This window comes from Cheilinus undulatus, linkage group 23 (genome assembly GCF_018320785.1).
Source record: "Cheilinus undulatus linkage group 23, ASM1832078v1, whole genome shotgun sequence".
In the NCBI taxonomy this organism is placed as follows: Eukaryota; Metazoa; Chordata; class Actinopteri; order Labriformes; family Labridae; genus Cheilinus; species Cheilinus undulatus.
The window spans coordinates 8,523,153-8,543,347 of NC_054887.1; the positions used below are offsets into that span (position 1 = coordinate 8,523,153).

A 20,195-nucleotide genomic window follows, 5' to 3' on the forward strand; every position below is an offset into this window, starting at 1 on the left:
TAGCAGTAAAGGTTGTGACCTTTTTGGGGTCAACTGTTTAAAAGTAGTGTATAATCTTTCTAAAGTGCTGCTAATAGCAGAAAATAACTTTATTTTCCCAGCATTTACAAAACTGACAGCACTGAGACTAACTGAGTTCCAAGCAGCTGCTACCAATCAACAGTAGCTTCCTTGGAACGTTGTTGAACAGTGTTTATAATCACAGCATTAAAATACCAAGGCTTTTCAGTTCAATGACAAAAGAAATAATTATCAAATGGATTCTGACAACCTTTAGGCTGCAGAACAGTCTCAGGGGAATGAAACTGAAGTTGTTGCTTGGCTGGAAAAGTGTCTTCACTATCAGGTTTACTGTTGGAGAAAGGCAAGTCAAACAAAAGAATTGATGGTTCAGGGTTAGTCAAATGCAGCTGAAACTCTCAAGATATTTAAAATAAAGCATTCAGTGAAGAAACCTCAAAACACCATTCGTACTTCAGTGTTTCAGAAAGCTGAGTTAAATTTCACTAGCCATACCCAAGCCTGAGTAATGCCAGACCTGTTGAATCCAGAAATCCCTTTAGAACCGGTCTGACAAATGTTCAGAATTAAAGCCAAACAGTTCAATCTTGGTTTCATCAGACCAGAGAATCTTGTTTCTCACAGTTTGAGAGTTCTTCGGGGGCTTTTGTTGCAAACTCCAAGTAGGCTTTCATGTGTTATACATTGAGGAGAGGCTTCTGCCGAGACACTCTGCCATAAAGCCCACAACAGTGGAGGGCTGCATTGATGGTTGTCCATCTTTAACTTTTTCCCACCACCACACAGGATCTCTAGAACTCAGTCAGAGTGACCATCAGGTTCTTGGTCAGGCCCTTTTCCCCCTGATCCCTCAGTTGGGTGGCTGGGTGACCGGCTCTTGGAAGAGTCCAAGTTGTGCCAAACTTCTTCCATTTGAGAATTATGGAGGCCACTGTGCCCTTGGTAACCTCTGGTGCGGTAGAAATGTTTCTGTTGCTTTCCCCAGATCTGTGCCTTGCAATAATGCTGTCTCTGAGCTCTGCAGGCAGTTCCTTTGAGCATGTGGCGTGATATTTGCTGTGATATGCAATGAAAGCTGTGAGGCCTTGTAGGAACCTAAACTTTAATTCAAGCGTTGCTGCAAATGGTCTGAATACCTATGCATTCACTGTATGTTGTGGGTTTTTTGGGGGTTTTCAGACTGAGGGCATCATTTGGTAATCTAAAACACATTTGTCTTGAATGGCTGTTTACATTATAGCAGATATCACGGAGTCAAACAGCAGTTATAATACCAGAGATGCCTTTTGTGTTACAGGAGAGGAAGCTAGCTCAGCTGTTTGGACTGACCACTGGATTAGTGTGGGTGGTTTGATATTTCCAGCTGCAAATTCTCTAATGATTCCCAAAAGTTGGAGCCTTTTTTAATTGACATAGTGGAAGTGAAATGTAGGTGGAAAGACCTTAGAACAAGGCTTGAACACACATGGGTGACGAGATGGCACATAAATTAGCCAGTGCTAGCAGGGTGAACAAATGTTTGCTGTGGCCTCAGCAAACATTTCTCAAGATACAGATGCTTAACAAAAACAGCTGGACAGAGTCTGGTCCAGACATGTTAACAATGTAATGGCTTTCACCAAGGGATTTATTCATAGTTTCCTGCTACTTTAACAATAAATTCTGTACTGTTCAAATGCAAAGGGTGACGAAACACAACACTCTATATTACTTAAGTTGCCAACAAAGATTAAAAGCTAGCCAACGGTGTAGCTGGTCTGATTATTTCCCAGTTTGCCCTGTCTGCTTGCAAAACTAGCTTAAAAAGCTAGGTTGCTAAATAGCCTAGCTAAGCACAGCAGGTCAGTGGCACCATTTTGCATCCAAGCTAAATAGCTAATCCTTAGCCCTTGGTACTTTTGATGGAAACTTTATTAGCTAGCATGATAACCTATGAATACATTTATTCAATTGGGAATGTAAAGGGTAACAATATATGTTTTGAATCGTTTTTCTTAAGCTAGTTATGGAGCTAGTCTTCTAGCAAAATACACTTTTAAACCACAGTTAGTCATTTACAAATATAAAATTTAAATAACGGCTATAACTTAGGCCTTTATTCATAGTTCTCTGCTACTTTAACAACTAGAAAAGCACTCAGAGAGCACAGACCTCCACCATTAGCCCTATCTCCCAATGGTAAAGAATCCTTTAAAAAAATTCCTGGATCCAGACGGTGATCAGGATCACTCCCAAAATCTAATCAGTTCTTCCTTATGCCATTTGTGACATTTCCTGAAAATGTCATCAAAATCCGTCCATAAGTTTTAGAGTTATGTTGCTAATAAAACTAATCACAAACCCTGCTGGTCACATAACCTCCTTGGCAGAGGTAATTGATTCTGTACTGTTCAAAAGAAGGGGCGACAAATGCTACACTCTCAAGAGACACCTTCCAAGTGTCTATTTTTGCCTTTTTTTTTTCTTTTTATTAATTTATTTTGGCTGTGCTAATGCTAACAACATAGATTTTGGAGGGCAAGTTGTTTTAAAAATCCACCAAGAAGACAAAGATGACACCCACTCAGGTTAACATTTGTTTATGCTCTGTGTGGACAGGATTTAGGATTCACTTTACAGCTTTACTCGCAGACAAATTTCCGGTTGCATTCACATCTCCCACATGCTGTGCTTGAGACCAGGAGTCATGCCAAAGCACAGTACACTTGGGTTCACACTGACCAGATGGAGCCAGACTTTGGGGTACTCTGATCTGGGCATGGATCCCTGATGTGAAAGCTGCCATAGAAACACTCTTAAGAACAGAATTAAGAAATAATCATCCACATCACAGCTCATTATTGTTTTTAATGGACTGAGACACAACGAATAAACATGCATGCAGTTCATGCTATGCAGAAGATGCCTGTTGGAATGATATATTCATGGTTGTGGTGTTTCATGTGTCTGACATTTAAAATGTAAGAATTATAACACAAAACATACTTGAAGAGGTACAATTAAACATATTTATAGTGTCAAGTAACCTGCTGTACCAGATGAAAACACATAAAAAGTGTTGTTAATGCTCACATTTAATAATACATTAATGAAAATTGGTATTTCAAAGGTTTTAAAATGGTCCACACACTGTCAACTTTTAAAAATCAGTCTTAAAGATTGTTCATAATAGAGTGCTGCAGTAAAGTCATAAAACTCACAAGTTAGCATTGGCTCCATCTTCTCAAAGCCTTTAGATTTCTGAATGAGCTTTTGGTTAGATGCTTACACACAAGGTCAAAGTATTTTAGAGTCTTCTATAGCAGTGGTTCTCAAATGGTTGGGCAGTAGGACCCACCACCATTTCTTTATGAGAAATCACGACCCAAATTTAAAAAGATGTTCAACCACTCAAATTTATGCAATGCAGTGTTGAAGATGGGACCCTAAATGGAACAAAACATGACTGAACAAAGAGCACGTCATTACTCAAGGACATTCATGCATGCATTTAAATTTAATCCATTCTCCCGATATAGCATTGAAATTTGGTAATTTTTCAAGGAATTTCCTTGTTATCTTAAGAAAACTAGCTTTGTTCCCCAAGTAAAAGAGCATAAATAAGCCAAAACCTTGAGAAAAAGACTAAAATTTACTCATCACGGGAAAAAATAAAAAATACATGGGTGTACTGTCTGCCCACTTAGGGGTTTGTATAGTACAGACTTGGTGGGTAATTGCTTTCACAGGTCAACATTTGCAACCCACCAGTTGAGAATCACTCTTCTATAACAGAACATTATCATCATGATAAAAACACATAAAAGTTACAAACTAAATCTTTCACAGAAGAGCTCATTTTGCATCTATAACCCATTGAAAAAACTTAGAGGCTTCGGGATGATGGAACCTGCCAATGCTAACATCTGGGTTGGCCTACAGTATAGTGGTTTGCAACCTTCTGTTTGCCCAAGGCATGCATAAAATCAAGCCAAACTCTTAGGCACACCATATTTATATCCATGCAAAATACCCTCTTAAATAAGTGTGGCAGTATCTTTAGTTCAGTCAGGACCACTTTGTCAACAAACAGCGGTTATAAATTTGCACTCAATGCTGTTGTTTATAATTGGCGGTGTGGCTGTTTTGGGATTCCATGAGCCTACATGAAAAGTATTAAGCAGAAACATTCCTGTCATGTCCTCTGCCTCCTAGTGCTGTGTGTGTTTCTGCTTGATTGCAGGAGTGGGCTCTGGTGTGCAGGAGTTTGGCTGCAGCTTCTATCCATCTCCATCATCTCCTCTACAAACCCTGGGCTTCAATTCCGCTACTCTGCCAGATCTTAGACTCTGTTTACACAGACTTGTTCCAGCTATCTATGAATTTGCTACCTGTTTTTGGCAGAATTTCTTACACTTGTTTTCTTCTTTTCCCACAGCATTCCTGGCTCAACTCCTGCCTTTGCTCCCACCCCTGCCTCAGACCTTGTCCACACAGAGACGAAAACCACATATTTCCGTTTTGTTTTGAAAACGTTTTCTGTAAATACAAGGACATTTCAGGAAATGTCCATGTAAGCACAGAACCACTGAAAACGACTGAAAATGCTGTAATATCTATGCGAAGCCTGTAAGTGGTACTGAAACACTGCCACAGAAATGCACCAAAGAGAGAAGATCACAGAAAACTGCCACAAACGTTCTCCTAGTTGCCCTTCTGGTTGTTCTCCGCATTGGATTTAAGAACATATGGTGTATGTTGTTCACCATGGTGTTAAAGGAGCATCAGATTTTGCTGTAAGAGCCATAATGGGCACAGTAGCGTCTACAGCACAAACACAACCCTGTAATCCACCATTTTTGTTTCGGTTCGACATGCACATGTGGCCTAAGTGTGCTACGCTATGTGTGACTTAATTGTTTCAAGAAAGATGTGGTTGGCTGTCCACACAGATGAAACAGTAAGCTATTACAGATTTGTTAACTCTGAGACTTGGTTTCCAAAAGTAGCATTTACGGCCTCTCAAAGCGCAGTTTCCGTGTGGACGACAAAAAACTTTTGCATATACTCCTGAATTCATCTCCGTGTGGATGGGGCCTCAGTCTGTGTCTAGCATTTGGGTTCAGCATCAGTCCTGAATAAAGCCTGATTTATGCTTTTGTGACCGTCGACGCAACGCCGTCGTTGACCATTCGAAGTTCTGCTTCGAGGGAACGCATCGCTCTGCAATTCACCGCCATGCCACTAGGGGGGTGTGGCTGTGTGTGTGTGTGGTTTCAGAGGTGTCACATCCGAATGCTTGTTTATCTTCCGGTCATGGCGACCGAGGTGGAGCAGGTGTGTTTGGAGTATTGATATTGATGAACAAATTCTTTTGTTTCAAACGTTGAAGTGCCGGCGACAGGGAAGAGGTGGTAAATACGACCACTAAACAAGTCGAGGCTGAAAACGGGTGAATTTACCACACTGGTTCGCCCACTGAGGGACCTGGATGGAGAAATGACATTTTGAACAGACCAATCACTGCCCTTGTGGTCCACGTCGCCACGACACTTAGTTAGGATGTTTTGGAGGTGCGTGTCAGGCTACGATGTAGGGGTCGGTGTCGACGCAGAGGGCTATGCGTAGCTACGCTGACGACGCGACACAGAAGCATAAATCAGGCTTAACAGAAAGACTGAGGCAGGGAGAGAAGCCCCCCCCCCCCATCAGTGACAACAGAATGACACTGATTAAGTCAGAAGCAGAATAAAGGAGGAGCTGGGGTGGAGGAGGGTTGTAAAGGTTGTCTTGCAAAGGGAGCAGGAAAGCAGAGCAAGGCTCAGTGGCCTGCCTTAACTAATGCTATATGCTAGATTTTTTGGTATAGTTGTAGTTATTAGTGTATGGTTGTACAAATTCTTACTGCACACCTCGACTTGCCTCAAGGCACACCATTTGGGAACCACTGGCCTTGAATGACACACCATCCCTGCAGCACTATATTACTAAAATACTGATGACTTTCTGTAATCTATTTGTCACATTATCATAACCTGCTTGGCAAACCTGGGTTTTTTGTTTTCACCCCAGCAAGACTGGACAGAGGCACAGTCACTGGATGCTTCTGTAAATCAAAAATACTTTTTAATTTTAAGTAAATCAGCATTTTTGTGGATGCACCAAGCAAGTCCTTATGAAATCACTCGGTCCAGAAGATGTAAAGTTCACTAATAGAAAATGACAATGGATTTCTCACTGCATCAGAAACAGGATTGAAAGTGTGTGTGTTCTGTTGGTAAAGTTATCCAGAAGATTTTGGTCAAGGTGTTGCATCCTGCACCTAATGAGAGACAGTTTATCTTTTAATGCAACCATGCCTACACCACATGTCCACTTTTTTGGCATCTTTCCTAAATATGCAATAATTGGACTTTGGCTATGTCCAGCTGAAGCACCAGATCATCATTATAGCTTGTTATATGCAGTGCTAAAGTCTGTGTACCATTAAGTCCAAAGTCTTGATTCCAACACCCGTCCACTGCTGGATGTTTTTCCTTTATATCGCTCAGGTTTTCCTCTCTGATAAAGCCACAATGCCTAAAAAAGTCAAGGGTCTTGACAACTATGTCACAACAAGCCAGTTCACAGGATACCTAATGGGTCTTCAGCCAGGGTCAATCACTCTCTCAGCAGTCCTGTCATGAAATCGTCCATTCTTCATGGCATAGAGATTAAGGCAACAGCATTATGGTGCTCTGTTGCACACAGAGACCAAACGCTACATCTCCGGCTCGGCAGGAACGTGATTCATGGGCATCCCCTCCTCTGATGCATTTGGTGGGATATTGTTTTTAGACCTCCTAAATAGCAAGGCAAAGACAAAATAGTCATGACTTCTACTGCTATTACTTTCTCTTAGAAAATGTTGAAAAAAGAATAAGAGCTGAAGAGGATATAAGTGAATGAGGCCCTTTGTTTTCTTGCTCACCTCTTGTAGCACCAGAAGCTGATTCCAATCAAAGCACAGCCAATCGCCAGCAAAGCAGAGGTGAGGCCAGCTGTAGTCCCACTGCTCAGTTCTGTCAGCAAGGGAGAAATATTTCATGTTTATGTTCCCAAAGACTCTCCTGAAAACTTCGTTTGGTTTAAGGGGTTGACTATTTGACTTCATCAGCATCCTAAACCCTCAAACTTAAACCAGATGGTCCAGACAGATCTTCTTTTTAAAGCTTGCTTCAGATTTTATGGCTGCGCCACTAGGTTTTATTTTTAATCTAAAATCAACGAGGACTGGAAATCTGCCTTTGTCATTTCCCTGTTTAAGAGAGGAGATCAAAATGTCCTAAACAGTGCTTAAACCTTGATCATTGATCAAGTAAAAGAACACAGTGCCTGGTACTTAGTAGATAAACCTTTTGCTTTAATCACAGCACTGAGTCTGTGTAGATAGGTCTTAATCAGGCTAGCACATCTGGACTCTGCAATTTAACTCCGTTCCTCTGTGGAAAATTGCTCAATCTCTGTTAGATCAGGTGTGAATGGCTCTTTTCAAGTCCAGCCACAAATTCTCCATTGGATTGAGGGCTGGGCTTTGACTCAGCCTCTCCAGAACATTCACCTTGTTGTCTTTAAACCATTTCTGTGTAGCTTCCTCTGTATGCTTTGGGTCAGTGTCTCAATGGAAAATAAATCTTCTCCCAAGATGTAGCTTTCTTGCTGACTGAAAAAGATTGCCCTCAAGGATTTTTCTCTATTTTGCTGCATTCATGTTACCCTCTACCTTTACAAGCCTTCCAGGGCCGGCTGCTGAAAAGCATCCCCACATCATGATGCTGCCAACACTTTGTTTCACAGTCCCAGTAAGTATTTTTTAATTAGGCTCTCAAATGCAGGACTTTTGCAAGGAAAACAGCTTCTTCTAGCAGGATGTTCTTCAATTCATTCAACTATTTTTGACTTTCTCATCTACAAATTCAGATTTCTTCGTTGCTAGATTTTTCAATATCTCCAATTTTGATGCTCATTTATGCCACTTGTAACCCCTTTTCACCACTTTTTCTGTTTTTTTTTTTATTGTTGCCTCTGTTGATGCTGTTTTTGCCTCTATTAACCCCTTTTCCCCACTTTTGATGTCCAATCTTGCAAAAAAAACATCAATTTTCACCACCTTTTCTGCCTATTTTGCCACTTTAAATCAATTAGTGCCATATTTTGCCACTGTTAACCAGTTTTTGACACCTTTTTACCCTATCATACCACCTTTTCTGCCAATTTCTGCCAATGTCTTACCACTTTAAACTCATTTAGGCAGTTTCAGCCCATTTTTGCCTCTTTTAACCCATTTCTGCCACTTGAAACCAATTTTTGCCACTCTGAACACATCTGAACCCCTCTTACATCCCAATTCACCAACTTTCTGCACATTTTTGCCGCTTTCAATCCTTATTTTCACCTGTAACGCCTTTTCACCCACTTTCAACCCACTTTTGTCAAATTTTGATTATATTTCACCACCTTTTCCACCAACTGTTAACCCGTTTATGCCACTATTAAACAATTTTTCTGCCCAGTTCTTCCACTTGTAACCAATTTGTGCCACTCTCTGCCCATTTTTTCCTCTTTAGACCCATTTCTGCCAATTTTTAATACATTTTCACCACCCTTTCTCCTTAGTTTTGCCACTTTTAACCAATTTTTTCACTTTTTGCATCCTATTTCACCACGTTTTTCACCTATTGTTGCCTCTGTTAACCCCTTTTTGGCACAACTAACCCCTTTTCACCACTTTTTCTGTCTTTCTTGCCATTTTCAACCAATTTGTGCCACCTCCTGCCTATTTTTTCCTCTTTTGACCCATTTCTGCAACTTTTCAAGACTATTACACCACATTTTCCACCTATTGTTGCCTCTGTTCACTTTTTGCCACTAACCCCTTTCAGCACTTTTTATGTATCATTTTGCCACTATTAACCCCTTTTCACCACTTCTTTTGCCTGTTTTGCCACTTGTGCCATCTCCTGCCTAATTTTTTCCTCTTTGACCCATTTTTGCTACTTTTTAAATACTATTTCCCCACCCTTTCTGTCCAATTTTGCCATTTTAAACCTATTTTGGCAGTTTTAGCCAATTTCTCACCTCTGTTAACCCATTTCTGCCACTTTCAACCTCCTTTGCCACGTTAAACATATTTTGTTACTTTCAGCCCCATTTTGACACTTTTAACCCATTTGATTATGTTTTAAAAGGGGTTTTCATTTTGAAGGTGGCTATATACTATGGTACAAACAAATAAAAGATGATTTGTTGCTCTGATAAGAGCGGTAATTATTCAGGTAAAAAAAATAAACATGGTTATCACAACTTAACTTTACAACAGACCATAATTTTGCTGACCTCCATGGGCCCAGAAAACTCTCTCCTTTGTCCTCCCTTATTGGCGGCCTTGCAAGGAGCAGCCAAGACACTGCACTGCATCTTTCTAAGGGTTTTTTATTTGATGAAATTTTGTCTTTTAAGGAACACATTCACTATGTTGTTAAAAAGTTATAGGTTTTCCTGTCCCAGTTTCCCCTTAATGGTAAAAAAGAAGCTAGTTGAGTCCACTTTTTTTTTTTACTTGTTCTCGACTAAGGGGATAGTGATCCGCCTCTGCTCAGAGTCTACGTATGTTGGACTGTGTATCGCGGTACACTGAGATTTAACAAAACTGTGGATCTCTTACTCATCATTGTTTACATTCTAAAGTCAGCTGAGCTGCTTTAAGGACACAAATAACAAACTCATCTTGAAGGATAGATTGCATTACTTGAGTTCATTTGACTTCCTACAATTTGCTGTTCCCAAAGCCTGAACTGAGTTGAGAAAGGAGGCTTATAGTTTTTCTGCATCTTAATGTTTTAAATCTCTAGTGAAAACTCTTAACAGCAGACTTTCTATATGCCACTGTTTTAGCTGATGTTTCATTATTACTGTAATTATTGTTTATTCCGAACTGTTCAAGTTTGAGTGTGAAGGATTTTTGCTGCTGCCATTCTTGGGCAGGTTTCTCTTGGAAAAAAGATCTCTGATCTCAATCAGACTAACCTGGTTAAATAAAGGTTAAATAAATAAATACATGAAAACAAAACTGCCAGATACATTTCATGGTGTGGGAAATGGACATAAAAAGCCTAGTGTAGCTTCCATTATTGACCCAATTACAACCCCTGATGGTGTTTTTGTTGGACATGCAGCAAAACGGATTAAAAATGGACAAAACTTACCTGACAACACAAAAGGAACGGCTGTGTTGTTCAGAGGCTTAGTGGTAGTTGGGGTTGGTTGTATCCTGTCCTTTGCCGTGGTTCCATGAAAATCTAATATCCAAATGGAGAAAAAGATGAGGACTTTATAATAATCTGAATTCCAGCCAGGTTTCTGGTGAGCTGGCCACTAAGCCCACCTGAGGGCACCACTGGAGGATTGACACAACCCACATCATGCTCTGGATGTCTTTGGATATAACCAGGGGCATGGGAAAGTAACCTGTTAAAAACATAACAAAGTCCACACATTTGGAGAGAAGTAAGGAGCCAGTCTAGGGTACTGACTGAGAGGGTAGTAGAGTTGCCCCGTGCCCCTGGCTGTACTGTTGATCTCCCAAGGGCCCTGAACATCTGACTAGCAAAGTAGAAGGATTTACTGAAGTTCTTGGAGTCATTTCCGCTCTCTCTGACCAAGATATTGACCAAAGAGTGTTCACAAACTTAGAGCAGTGGTAGTCAACCTTATTCTACCAAAGAGCCACATTGTCTAGAAAAAATTTTAGCGAGAGCCACAATCCAAACCCGAAATGTAAGGTTGATAATATATCAGTTAATCTGTAGTTGAAATGAAATAAAACTGGATTTGTGGATAATTATAAGGTTAAATGGGATGCATATGTCTGTGTCGAGTCAGAAAAACCAATATGTCACTGATAATGAGCATATAATTGTTTTATATATCACTGACAACAGGCTAAAACCTTGTTTCTCAATTTTTCATGATTTTAATTTGTTTTTAGAAATTATATTTATATCATTTAATAAATTAGAAACTTTTCATTCCCTGAAAAGTGGTCATTTTGGAGATAACAGTCTTTGGCCCAACACCAGCCTTATGAAAGTTCCACCTGATCTAAAGATTTTTGAATACATTGGAATGTGCTGAGTTTGAGCTCTGAGATGCTTTTCAAAGAAAATGATGAATGATGGTTGGCTTTTTGGGTATTTATATCTCACACTGGGGCATTTACTGGAGTTCTGTGGCTTTATTAACATGACTGAGATCCTTTCTAATTTTTGTCTGCTCATTATTAATTCTTTTGCTAAAGCGGGAGGGGCCTCATTTTGGTCTTTGCCCTGGGCCTCCAAATGACTAAAACCAGCCCTGCCTCACACCTGCAGCTCTCCAGACACATTGTTTCACCCTGCTTTATTTTGGAGCTTTGGTTTTATATTTCTGCTCTTTTGACAATATTTATGATCATTAGTGCATTAAAGATCAAATAAAACACCCACGTTTGGACAAATTTCCCTAGATATTAGATTTGACATTATCTCCACGTGTGGTCCGTGTGTGTTATGCTCATTGACGCACATCGGCGTAATTGTCATAAGATCTGGATGTCAGAGAGCATCTGCAGGATATGGCTGTAGAAAAAGTTAAAATGAGGAAATGGGAAGCTTCAATTTGAACATAAGACAGCAGACCTCAATGCAGAGGTTGCGCTGGACTTTTTTGTTGTCCGTCACTCCTTTAAAATCCTGCTGGATCCATCCTGACACAGAGCTTCATACATACCGAGGAGCTTACATTAATCTATGATGTTGAGGTCAGTGAGAGAGCCCACTGGCTACAGGATTTTTAATAGATTAAAAAAACTCCTTGATAGTCCATGTGTGCAAAATGGAAAACGTGCATCTGTCTGAGTGTGTGCGCTCTTCTCTTACACACACTCCTCCGTGGAGTGCATCCAAGAGCAATGATATATGGATTTAAAATAATAATCATTTAAATTTGGAAGTTAAAGCCTGTCTTCTTCATGCGGGAAGCAGATTTATTGATGTGACTTAACATGAATCTTTATTGATGAAAGTGTTTACCTTCATAAATATTTTTAGTTAAAGGGTTTTTTTTCAAGTAAGCCTTAAACGAGCCGTAACTGGTCACTAAAGAGCCACATGCGGCTCGCGAGCCGCAAGTTGAGTATCACTGATCTAGAGCATCATCATGCCAATAAGATTGTCCTCTTCAAAACTCCAAACCTCTCAGCAATTTCACTTGCTGCTAGCCCAAACTGGACATGATGCTCTAGAATGGCAGTGGGTATGTCAAAAGCCAGCCGCCCTGGTCCGTGTGTGTGTTGCGGCCCGGTACGGGAGAAACGCTGAAGAACTTCTTCTAAGTTTGGAATTGGTTCCCGTTTTGCGGCTTTAACAGCCTCCACTCTTCTTGGAAGGCTTCCCACAAGATTTTGGAGTGTTCTTGTGGAGATTTGTGCCCATTCAATCTTTGGAGCCTGTTGATGGTGGACGAGAAGGCTTGGCTCGCGATCTCCGTTCCTGTTCATCCCAAAGGTGCTTGATGGGGTTGAGGTCAGGGCTCTGGGGGCCAGTCTCACACTGAACTCATCAAATCATGTCTTTATAGTCCTTGCTTTGTGCACTGGGGCACAGTCATGTTAGAATAGAATGGGGTGTTCCCCAAACTACTACCACAAAGATGGGAGCATAGCATTAGTATGCTGAAGCATTAAGACTGGCCTTCACTGGGTATAAGAGGCCAAACCTTAAAAGAAGAAGCTATGGAATCAGCAGAGTTGGCGACTTTCATATGCCAAGCTTGTTCGTAATTTTTGACTCCTCTTTGGGATTCCACATGGTCTTTCGCCAGTGGCTGCGCTGCTGTTGTTCCTGAACACTTCCACTTTCTAATAATATCGCTCACAGTTGACAGTGGAATATCCGACAAGGATGAAACTTCATTGGTGGCATCCACTACAGTACCACACTTGTGGGGCTTTTCCATTACATGGTGCAGCTCGGCTTGACTCGGCACGGCAGCCCGGCGCAGCAGGGGATTTGCTTTCCCACCACAACCGAGCTACCCGTTTGAGGGCACGTCTAGAGCTGATGATGCAGCGTTTTGAGCCCTCCTCGATCTCTCTACACTGTCTGGTCTGAATGACTTAACATCGTTTTAGAGCAAAAATCAAACTGTAGACTGACAGCGCTGCAAGCTGCTCTCTCTCTCCCTGAACCACTGAAAATGCATTTAATCGCTTAATTTTGTTACTGTAAACTTTACACTGAACTGTAGCTGCACTCTCTAATTTTCTTTGATCTTGTAGTCTTCTGCTTTAAGTACCTGATTTTGTGTTTTGTGCACTTTGAATAGCCTCCATGATGCTTCCTGTGAGTTTGCCTTTGACTTCTTTAATACTGACCAAATGTGTCTGACTCTCAAAACCATCATTAGAAGTTTCAAAAAAACAGATCTAGATTGTTTGATGTTAAGTTGCCAAAAAATGATCTGCTGTTAACAAGCAAGCACAGCATGTGTGGCTGTTCAGTATTTACCCTGTGATTGATCTGACACATGTGAGGTTGGCTCTGTGCTGCTTGTTTCTGCAGTCAGTGAAGCTGAGGGGCTTAAACTCTGAGTCGTCTGCGGGCTCGTGGAGGGGGCTGCTGATAAGAAGAGACATATAAACTTCTACTTATAAAGCTGAAGGCATGACTGTATCTAATACTGGTGGAAATATTAATCTGTTTGAAAATTACTGCTGCAAGCAATTTTTGTCATGTGTGCTAAATGAGTAGGTTAGCATGCTGTTCTTCAGATTTCAACAGACCGAAAGAGACATGCAAGGGTCGGTCTTGTCATGTTAGTTGGTTAATATTATTACTACGATTAGATCTGCTTCTAACTATAACAGTAATGATGCAACTCCTACAACCCCAAAACCAATTTGCTCCAAAGAACGGAAGGAGATGCTACTTAATGGATAACCGTTTCGATATAGGGCCTAAAAAGAGTTGTATCCCCTTTGATGTTTTACCCTTTTACTGATTTTATAAATCTGATTTTATAATCAATCGTGGTCGATATGATTTCACTAACAAGTCAGTATTTAGTGGATGCACCTTTGGCTGCAGTCACAGCATTGAGTCCGTGTGGATATGTCTCAATCAGACTTGAACATCTGGACACTGCTATTACTCCCTTCTTCTTCCCTAAACAGCTCAAGCTGATAGGGAGTGAACAGCCCACAAAGTCTCTGTTGGATTAAGGTCTGGGCTTTGACTGAAAAAATGTTCTACAAAGCCGTAGTTCTCTTGCAAAATGAAAAAAATAGTCCCCCAGGATTTCCTATCATTTTGCACAATCATTTTACCCTCGACCTTTACAAGCCTTCAAGGGATGACAGCCAAGAAGTGGTGGCATGATGCTGCCATATTCTTTTCTTTATGATGGATTTAACTGAGCTCTGGGGAATGTTCAGTGCCTTGGAATATTATTTTTGCATCCATAACCTGACTTTTTTTGGTAACCTTTTCTCAGAGTTGTCTGGAGTGTTCTTTTGTCTTCATGGTGCAGGAATACTGATTCACCAGTTACTGGGCCTTCCAGACACAGGTGTCTTTACACTACAATCAGTTGAGACACATTCACTGCACTCAGGTGATCCCCGTTTCACTAATCGTGAGACTGCTAGCACCAATTAGCTGGACTTCTGTTGAATTGGGTCTGTCACTTTAATTCATGTGTTCATATTCATGCAGTCATTTATTTTACTTTACATATTTTTGTTAAATTGACCTTATCTTTTAGATTTATTTTTGTATTTTTTTGGTAAAAAAAAGTCACATTTTATTGACCATGAATGATTTATAAAAATCAATAAAAGGGTAAATCACTCAAAGGGGTTCATACTTTTTATAGGCCCTGTATCTCATTTACTCATCTTTGCACCCCAAACTGGACTAGTTTAATGGTTGGCATCCTGACCTTTGACATAAAGATGAAAAATGTTAAAACTTGAATAAACTTACCAAAACTAGTTGAAATAATCATGGGGTTCTTTGCAAATTCAATACGAAAATCCATCATTACTGACCTGGCAAGGCACACACACCACAGAAACACCAATAGACAGCCCTACATTCTATGCTTTCAGAAAATTTCAGTGCTTAATTATCATCTTGATTTCTTATTAATTGCTTGCATTATTCCCCTTTTGAATTGTCCGTGCATTGTCCAACCACCTAAAAATCAAACATTGCAATTGATACGTATTTCATTTGAATAACTTATCTGAGGTTCATCCATTCATCTTCTACATTGCATATCCCAGGCAGGGTCAGAGAATTTATGAAGCTAATCCCAGCTCTCATTAAGCAAGCGGTGGGGTTCACCTTGGACTGCTCCCCAGTCAGTTACAGAGCTGACATGTAGAGACAAACATTCAAGCTTACACTCACAACGATGGGCAATTTAGAGATGCTAATTAGCCTAAAGAGAATGTGATTTTGGACTGCAAGTGGAAGCCGCATACCTGGAAAGAACCCATGCTACATGCGGAGAAGATGCAGATGCCATATTGTTTGGCAGGGATACAAACCAAGAACCTGATTTCATGCAGTGAATATAATCCTCCAAAAATGAGAACAAGCGTGGTTCAGTTTCATCATTAGTATCTATGAATTGATAGTTCATTACTATTTTTCTGTCTTCAATATTCATGCAAACACAGAACTCACTGACTGTAGTGGTGGATTCATCTGGAATATCAGTATGACCGCCTGAAACACCAGACATCATCAATCATAAATATGACAGAAAGGTTTTCTTCCAGCTCAAGGAGAGCACAGTTTCTTCATTCTCTATGTCTGTAGCTGTAGACTGAACATTTATAATAGGTCTTAAAACTCCATGTTCATGCTACTTTGGGATGGAAAGCCTTGACTCACATGGCCTTAATATGGCCTAAAAACACTTACATGTTTCTGTGATGTTTACCGCTGGTGGTGGTGTTGTCGTTTGTCTTGGGACAACTGAAACACAACAACAAAAAAACAGATGAGCAGCTTTGTCATCAACTGAATTTTGACAATATGACTACGATACACTGTAAGGACAATGTTATGCCTCTAACTTTGTGGAAACAGATTGAGAAAGGCCCCGTTCTATTCCAACATGACTGTGTCCCAATGCACCAAGCAAGGGCTATGAAGACGGGGTTTGATGAGTTTAGTGGGAAAGAGCCTGACCAGCTAGCACAGAGCCCTGGCCTCAACGCCATCAAGCACCTTTGGGATGAACTGGAATGGAGACTGCAAGACCAGGCCTTCTTGGCTGACCTCATAAATGCTCTACAGGATAAATGAGCACAAATTCCCATAGAAACACGCCAACATTTGTGGAAAGTCTTCCAAGAAGAGTCGAGGCTGATGAGGCTGCAAAGGGGGCCAACTCCATATTAAAAAGCATGTATTTGAATACAACGTCATTACAATCCCTGCTGGTGGCCAAATACTTTTATCCTTTCCTTGTGAATGCAATATCTCATGATTTTCTTAAACGCAATTTCCACTTTGACTGAGGGACATACCAAATATATTTTGGAAATGAAACGTCTTCACACTCAGCTCTGTCCTATAACATTTCTATGAGTAACACTACCACAGGAAAAAACAGCCTTTCTTCTTGACTGTTCTTTGGGTGAATCCCATTTCTCCCCATTAGCCCTTATCTTAGCTCTACCCATTGGTTTTGCGTGTTCATATCAGGTGAAGGGGTGTCCCAGTTCTATTTTAAATCAAGGACCAGGGCTACATATCCCTTGAAACAAAGATTTTCCAGGACCACACTTGAAACCAAGGGGTATGATGACTTTCCCTCCATGCACTGGGCTTCCTTGCGAAATGGCACAACGGACTACGAAGGAAGTGCATAAATGTAAAATATTTTGGCATAATGATTAAAGAAACACAACAGTTGTGTTTTCAATCTTTAGCCACTGGGGATTGGATTTTATTGTATTTTCGGTATGTACATGTGTAAACCAGAGCTATTAACAGTATAAATAAATAGAGAAGAACAAAAGGGAGATCCATAGCATGAATGAGATGGTCAAAGCTTTATTGTCCCCTCCAATGACGCAGCTGTTTATGTGTGATGATAACAGCATTCAAGTGGTGTCTCGCTTCCTACGGGAAGGTTTTCGCCTCGACCCCTTACCACTCTGTTTCAAGGGGCAAGGGGAAGGTTAAAGGTTGAAATGGGATTGGCCCTTTCTCTGTTCAGGATACTTTGTGGAGGCATTAAACTACCAGGCAGTAGTTCTAGTTTCACTCTATGCTGATGACATACTGCTGTCTGTCACCAATATCTCTGTTTCCCATCACTCTCCCCAGACCTAGTTCCAATTCCTTTTTTTTTTCTATCTGCTTTTGAATTAAACTTTTACTTTCAAAATATATCTAGTGAGGTTTCAACTTATTTGCAGGTTGTGAGGCAAAAAATCTCATATATAACTGTTTAAATTTAAAAAAAAATCGTGATGATGAAGAAGATATACATTTGATTTGCTCACTATCGCTCAGATTTGAAAGGTTTTGTTTTTTTATAGTGTTTCTAATGAACCTGAATTGGTTAAAAATAAAGAAATACATGGACACTGCATCAAAACTTATTCTGTATTTGCACAGGATTGGTATTGCTGGGGAACCTCTGTTAACTTGTAATAATACCACAGGAAGTCTGTGATTTTAATCCTGTGTGAACTGACCATGTCTGTAATTTGCTTTGTTAAAAAACATCAGTATATTACTGACAATATTTGAGCACACAAGGAGGTCCAGAGGTAATACTAACCCTGTGCGAATAGGAATCTCTTTAATTCAAGGCGGTAATATCGATTCTTTTACAGTTCATATGGCTTATCTGATTAAAAAAGTAATTGAGGCAAAATAATTTCAGCTTATGTTAATAAATAACATCATTTTACTGTAATTATTTATTCATTTAAACTCCACTGTCCAAATGTATGTGCATGTTGCTGCCTCACTAATACCCAAAGTGCTTCTGCTGTTCCTACAGCTTCTCTTTACCTTTGCCTGATCTTATTCCAGTATTATTTAGTTAAACACTTCATGCAAAATTTAATACAGTTTAAGTTTTAGAGTGCTTCTTGTTGACTTATTTTTGCTAAGATGAATGAATGACTTATTTCAAACCAAAATTTAAAATAACATAAGCTTATGAAAGTTGACCTCTGCTTTCCCCAGTAGTATCTGTTACAGAGCTTTGGTCTTCATACTTCTTTTCTTAAGTAAATATCACCAACAAAACATAAAAACAATCTAAAAGAATCCTGCTCATACATGGGCAGCAGGTACACACCTGAAATAGTCCCCAAAAGACAAGTTAGATCGATTTCTCTTATGCCATTATCAGAAGTCCCGCCCCTTCTTGGTTTTAACTGTCCAGTGAGGGAGAAGTGACACTGATGAGTGTGGCGCTGTTCCTAAAGTTAAACTCTTTGAGAAGGACGACAAAAACAGCTCACACTGAAAGTGTTGAGTGCTGAAAATATATCGACTCTATAGTGAAAATGAGTGCTAAAAGCACCAGATGTGGACACAGGCTCTGAATTAGAGCATTTCTAAAAAAATACAAATATGATCCAATTTAATTTCCACAGAATAAATCCTCTAATCCTCAATGAACTGCTCCAGAGAGCAGAGTTAGGTGATTTTTTGGAATACAAACGCCTACCACATGTGGGTGGCTGTGCATTTTTCAACTTTCCAAGGGCCGAAGGTCATTTGTGAGTGTATGAAAACATGTTTGTGTTTAAGGATCTGGTTCACCATTCTCACGCTTTCCTGGGTACAGCTGTAGCCTGTTGTACAAGCTTGCACACTTAGCCCAAAAAGTGAGGAAATTTGTGTTTGGTAGATTATTTCATTCTTGTAAAAATGCTCCTTGGCAATAAATCTTATACTGTTGGAAAGCCTGTTTATTTCCCTTTTAAATGGTGCTACATTGGTAAGGAACATGCATTTGTGGGATGAGCAGCAGAGCTGAGTATGTGGGTTGCACCCATGAAAAATTTGCCAAATCTTCTATGCCAATGCCAAAAAGCTTATTCTCTCATTGACTCTTGTTTGGTGTTGTTTGGTGGATTAGATGTTTAAAGTCTGGAAAAACAGACATATTGGCAAATTAAGAATTCATTCATGAAAGAACAGGAACTCATCAGCATGTGAAAGAACCATACACAGCCACATCAGCCTGGCACCGCCACTGCATGCTGGTCCCACACTGCTGTGGGATGGCATCCCATTCTTCAACCAGCATTTGTCACAAGTCAGCCATTGTGGTTGTGTTGGTCACTCTGGCATGGAAAGCTGAGAACTGTGGGCATGCGCACATATATGGTTCATTACAGTACACGCAACCATAAGACGTGGGCATTCATGGCAAAACACCAGAATATTGCGAGACCACTACACGGATTCTCAAAACTGGAACTCCTTGAAAGCTTGCTCAATCTAAAAAATTCCAACGCTGACAGAGAGCTGAGAATCTGTGCTTTTTGGCAATATATGATGTGTGGTATATATATATTACGGTAATGTCGGACAGCACCGCGAAAACGGCAGTGTAGTAGCAAGTTTAAGCTTCCTTTGTCTGAACACCGTCCACCACTCTTTCTCTGATGCATATCCTCTCACAGACACGATAGCTGTCAACCTTACTGCATATGTACAGAGAGAACAACAAAGGCTGGCTGGGCCAGGTTTCCTGTGTAGGTGTGAAACCCTCTTCCAGGTGTGAACCAAAAGGTCCCTTTGTGTCCAGATGAGGCCCAGTCCTGGTGGGGGTCTCAGCAGACAGAGGGGGCAGGAAGAATGTTTTAGGGGTGTCAAACATCTTGGGTAGGGACATTGCTCTTGGATAAAGATGCTCATCTCCCAGTGCTCTGGGCTCATTCTCTCTCGACGGTCTACTACCATAGCTCTCTGTCCCTCTCACCAGCAGCTTTGGCAGACGAGTGAGAAAAGGAGAGTGAAGGAATAGAGTAAAAGGAGAGCAAGAGTGGTGTTTTGTTTTCAAAAAATAGTGTTAGATAGTGGCATTTTTGCGTGTCTGTCATGTGCAATAACAATATGTTACTTGAG

General features: G+C 40.4%; 1 protein-coding gene across 5 annotated transcripts in view; it reads right to left on the reverse strand.

The window, feature by feature from the left end:
* Positions 1–2,584: 2,584 nt before the first annotated feature.
* The window catches only part of il15ra (interleukin 15 receptor subunit alpha), a 28,927-nt gene continuing 11,316 nt past the window's right edge, over positions 2,585–20,195 (reverse strand). The window contains exons 3-8 of one of the 5 annotated variants that reach the window (XM_041780609.1): positions 16,008–16,061; positions 15,768–15,809; positions 13,584–13,691; positions 10,245–10,337; positions 6,971–7,061; positions 2,585–6,842 (exon numbers count right to left, since the gene is read on the reverse strand). In XM_041780609.1, the coding sequence (XP_041636543.1) occupies positions 6,761–6,842; positions 6,971–7,061; positions 10,245–10,337; positions 13,584–13,691; positions 15,768–15,809; positions 16,008–16,061 (470 nt within the window). In that variant the 3' untranslated portion in view covers positions 2,585–6,760. Of the gene's footprint in view, positions 6,843–6,970; positions 7,062–10,244; positions 10,338–13,583; positions 13,695–15,767; positions 15,810–16,007; positions 16,062–20,195 lie in introns of all 5 variants that reach the window. The other 4 variants (XM_041780607.1, XM_041780610.1, XM_041780611.1 and 1 more) reach the window with 4 other exon arrangements.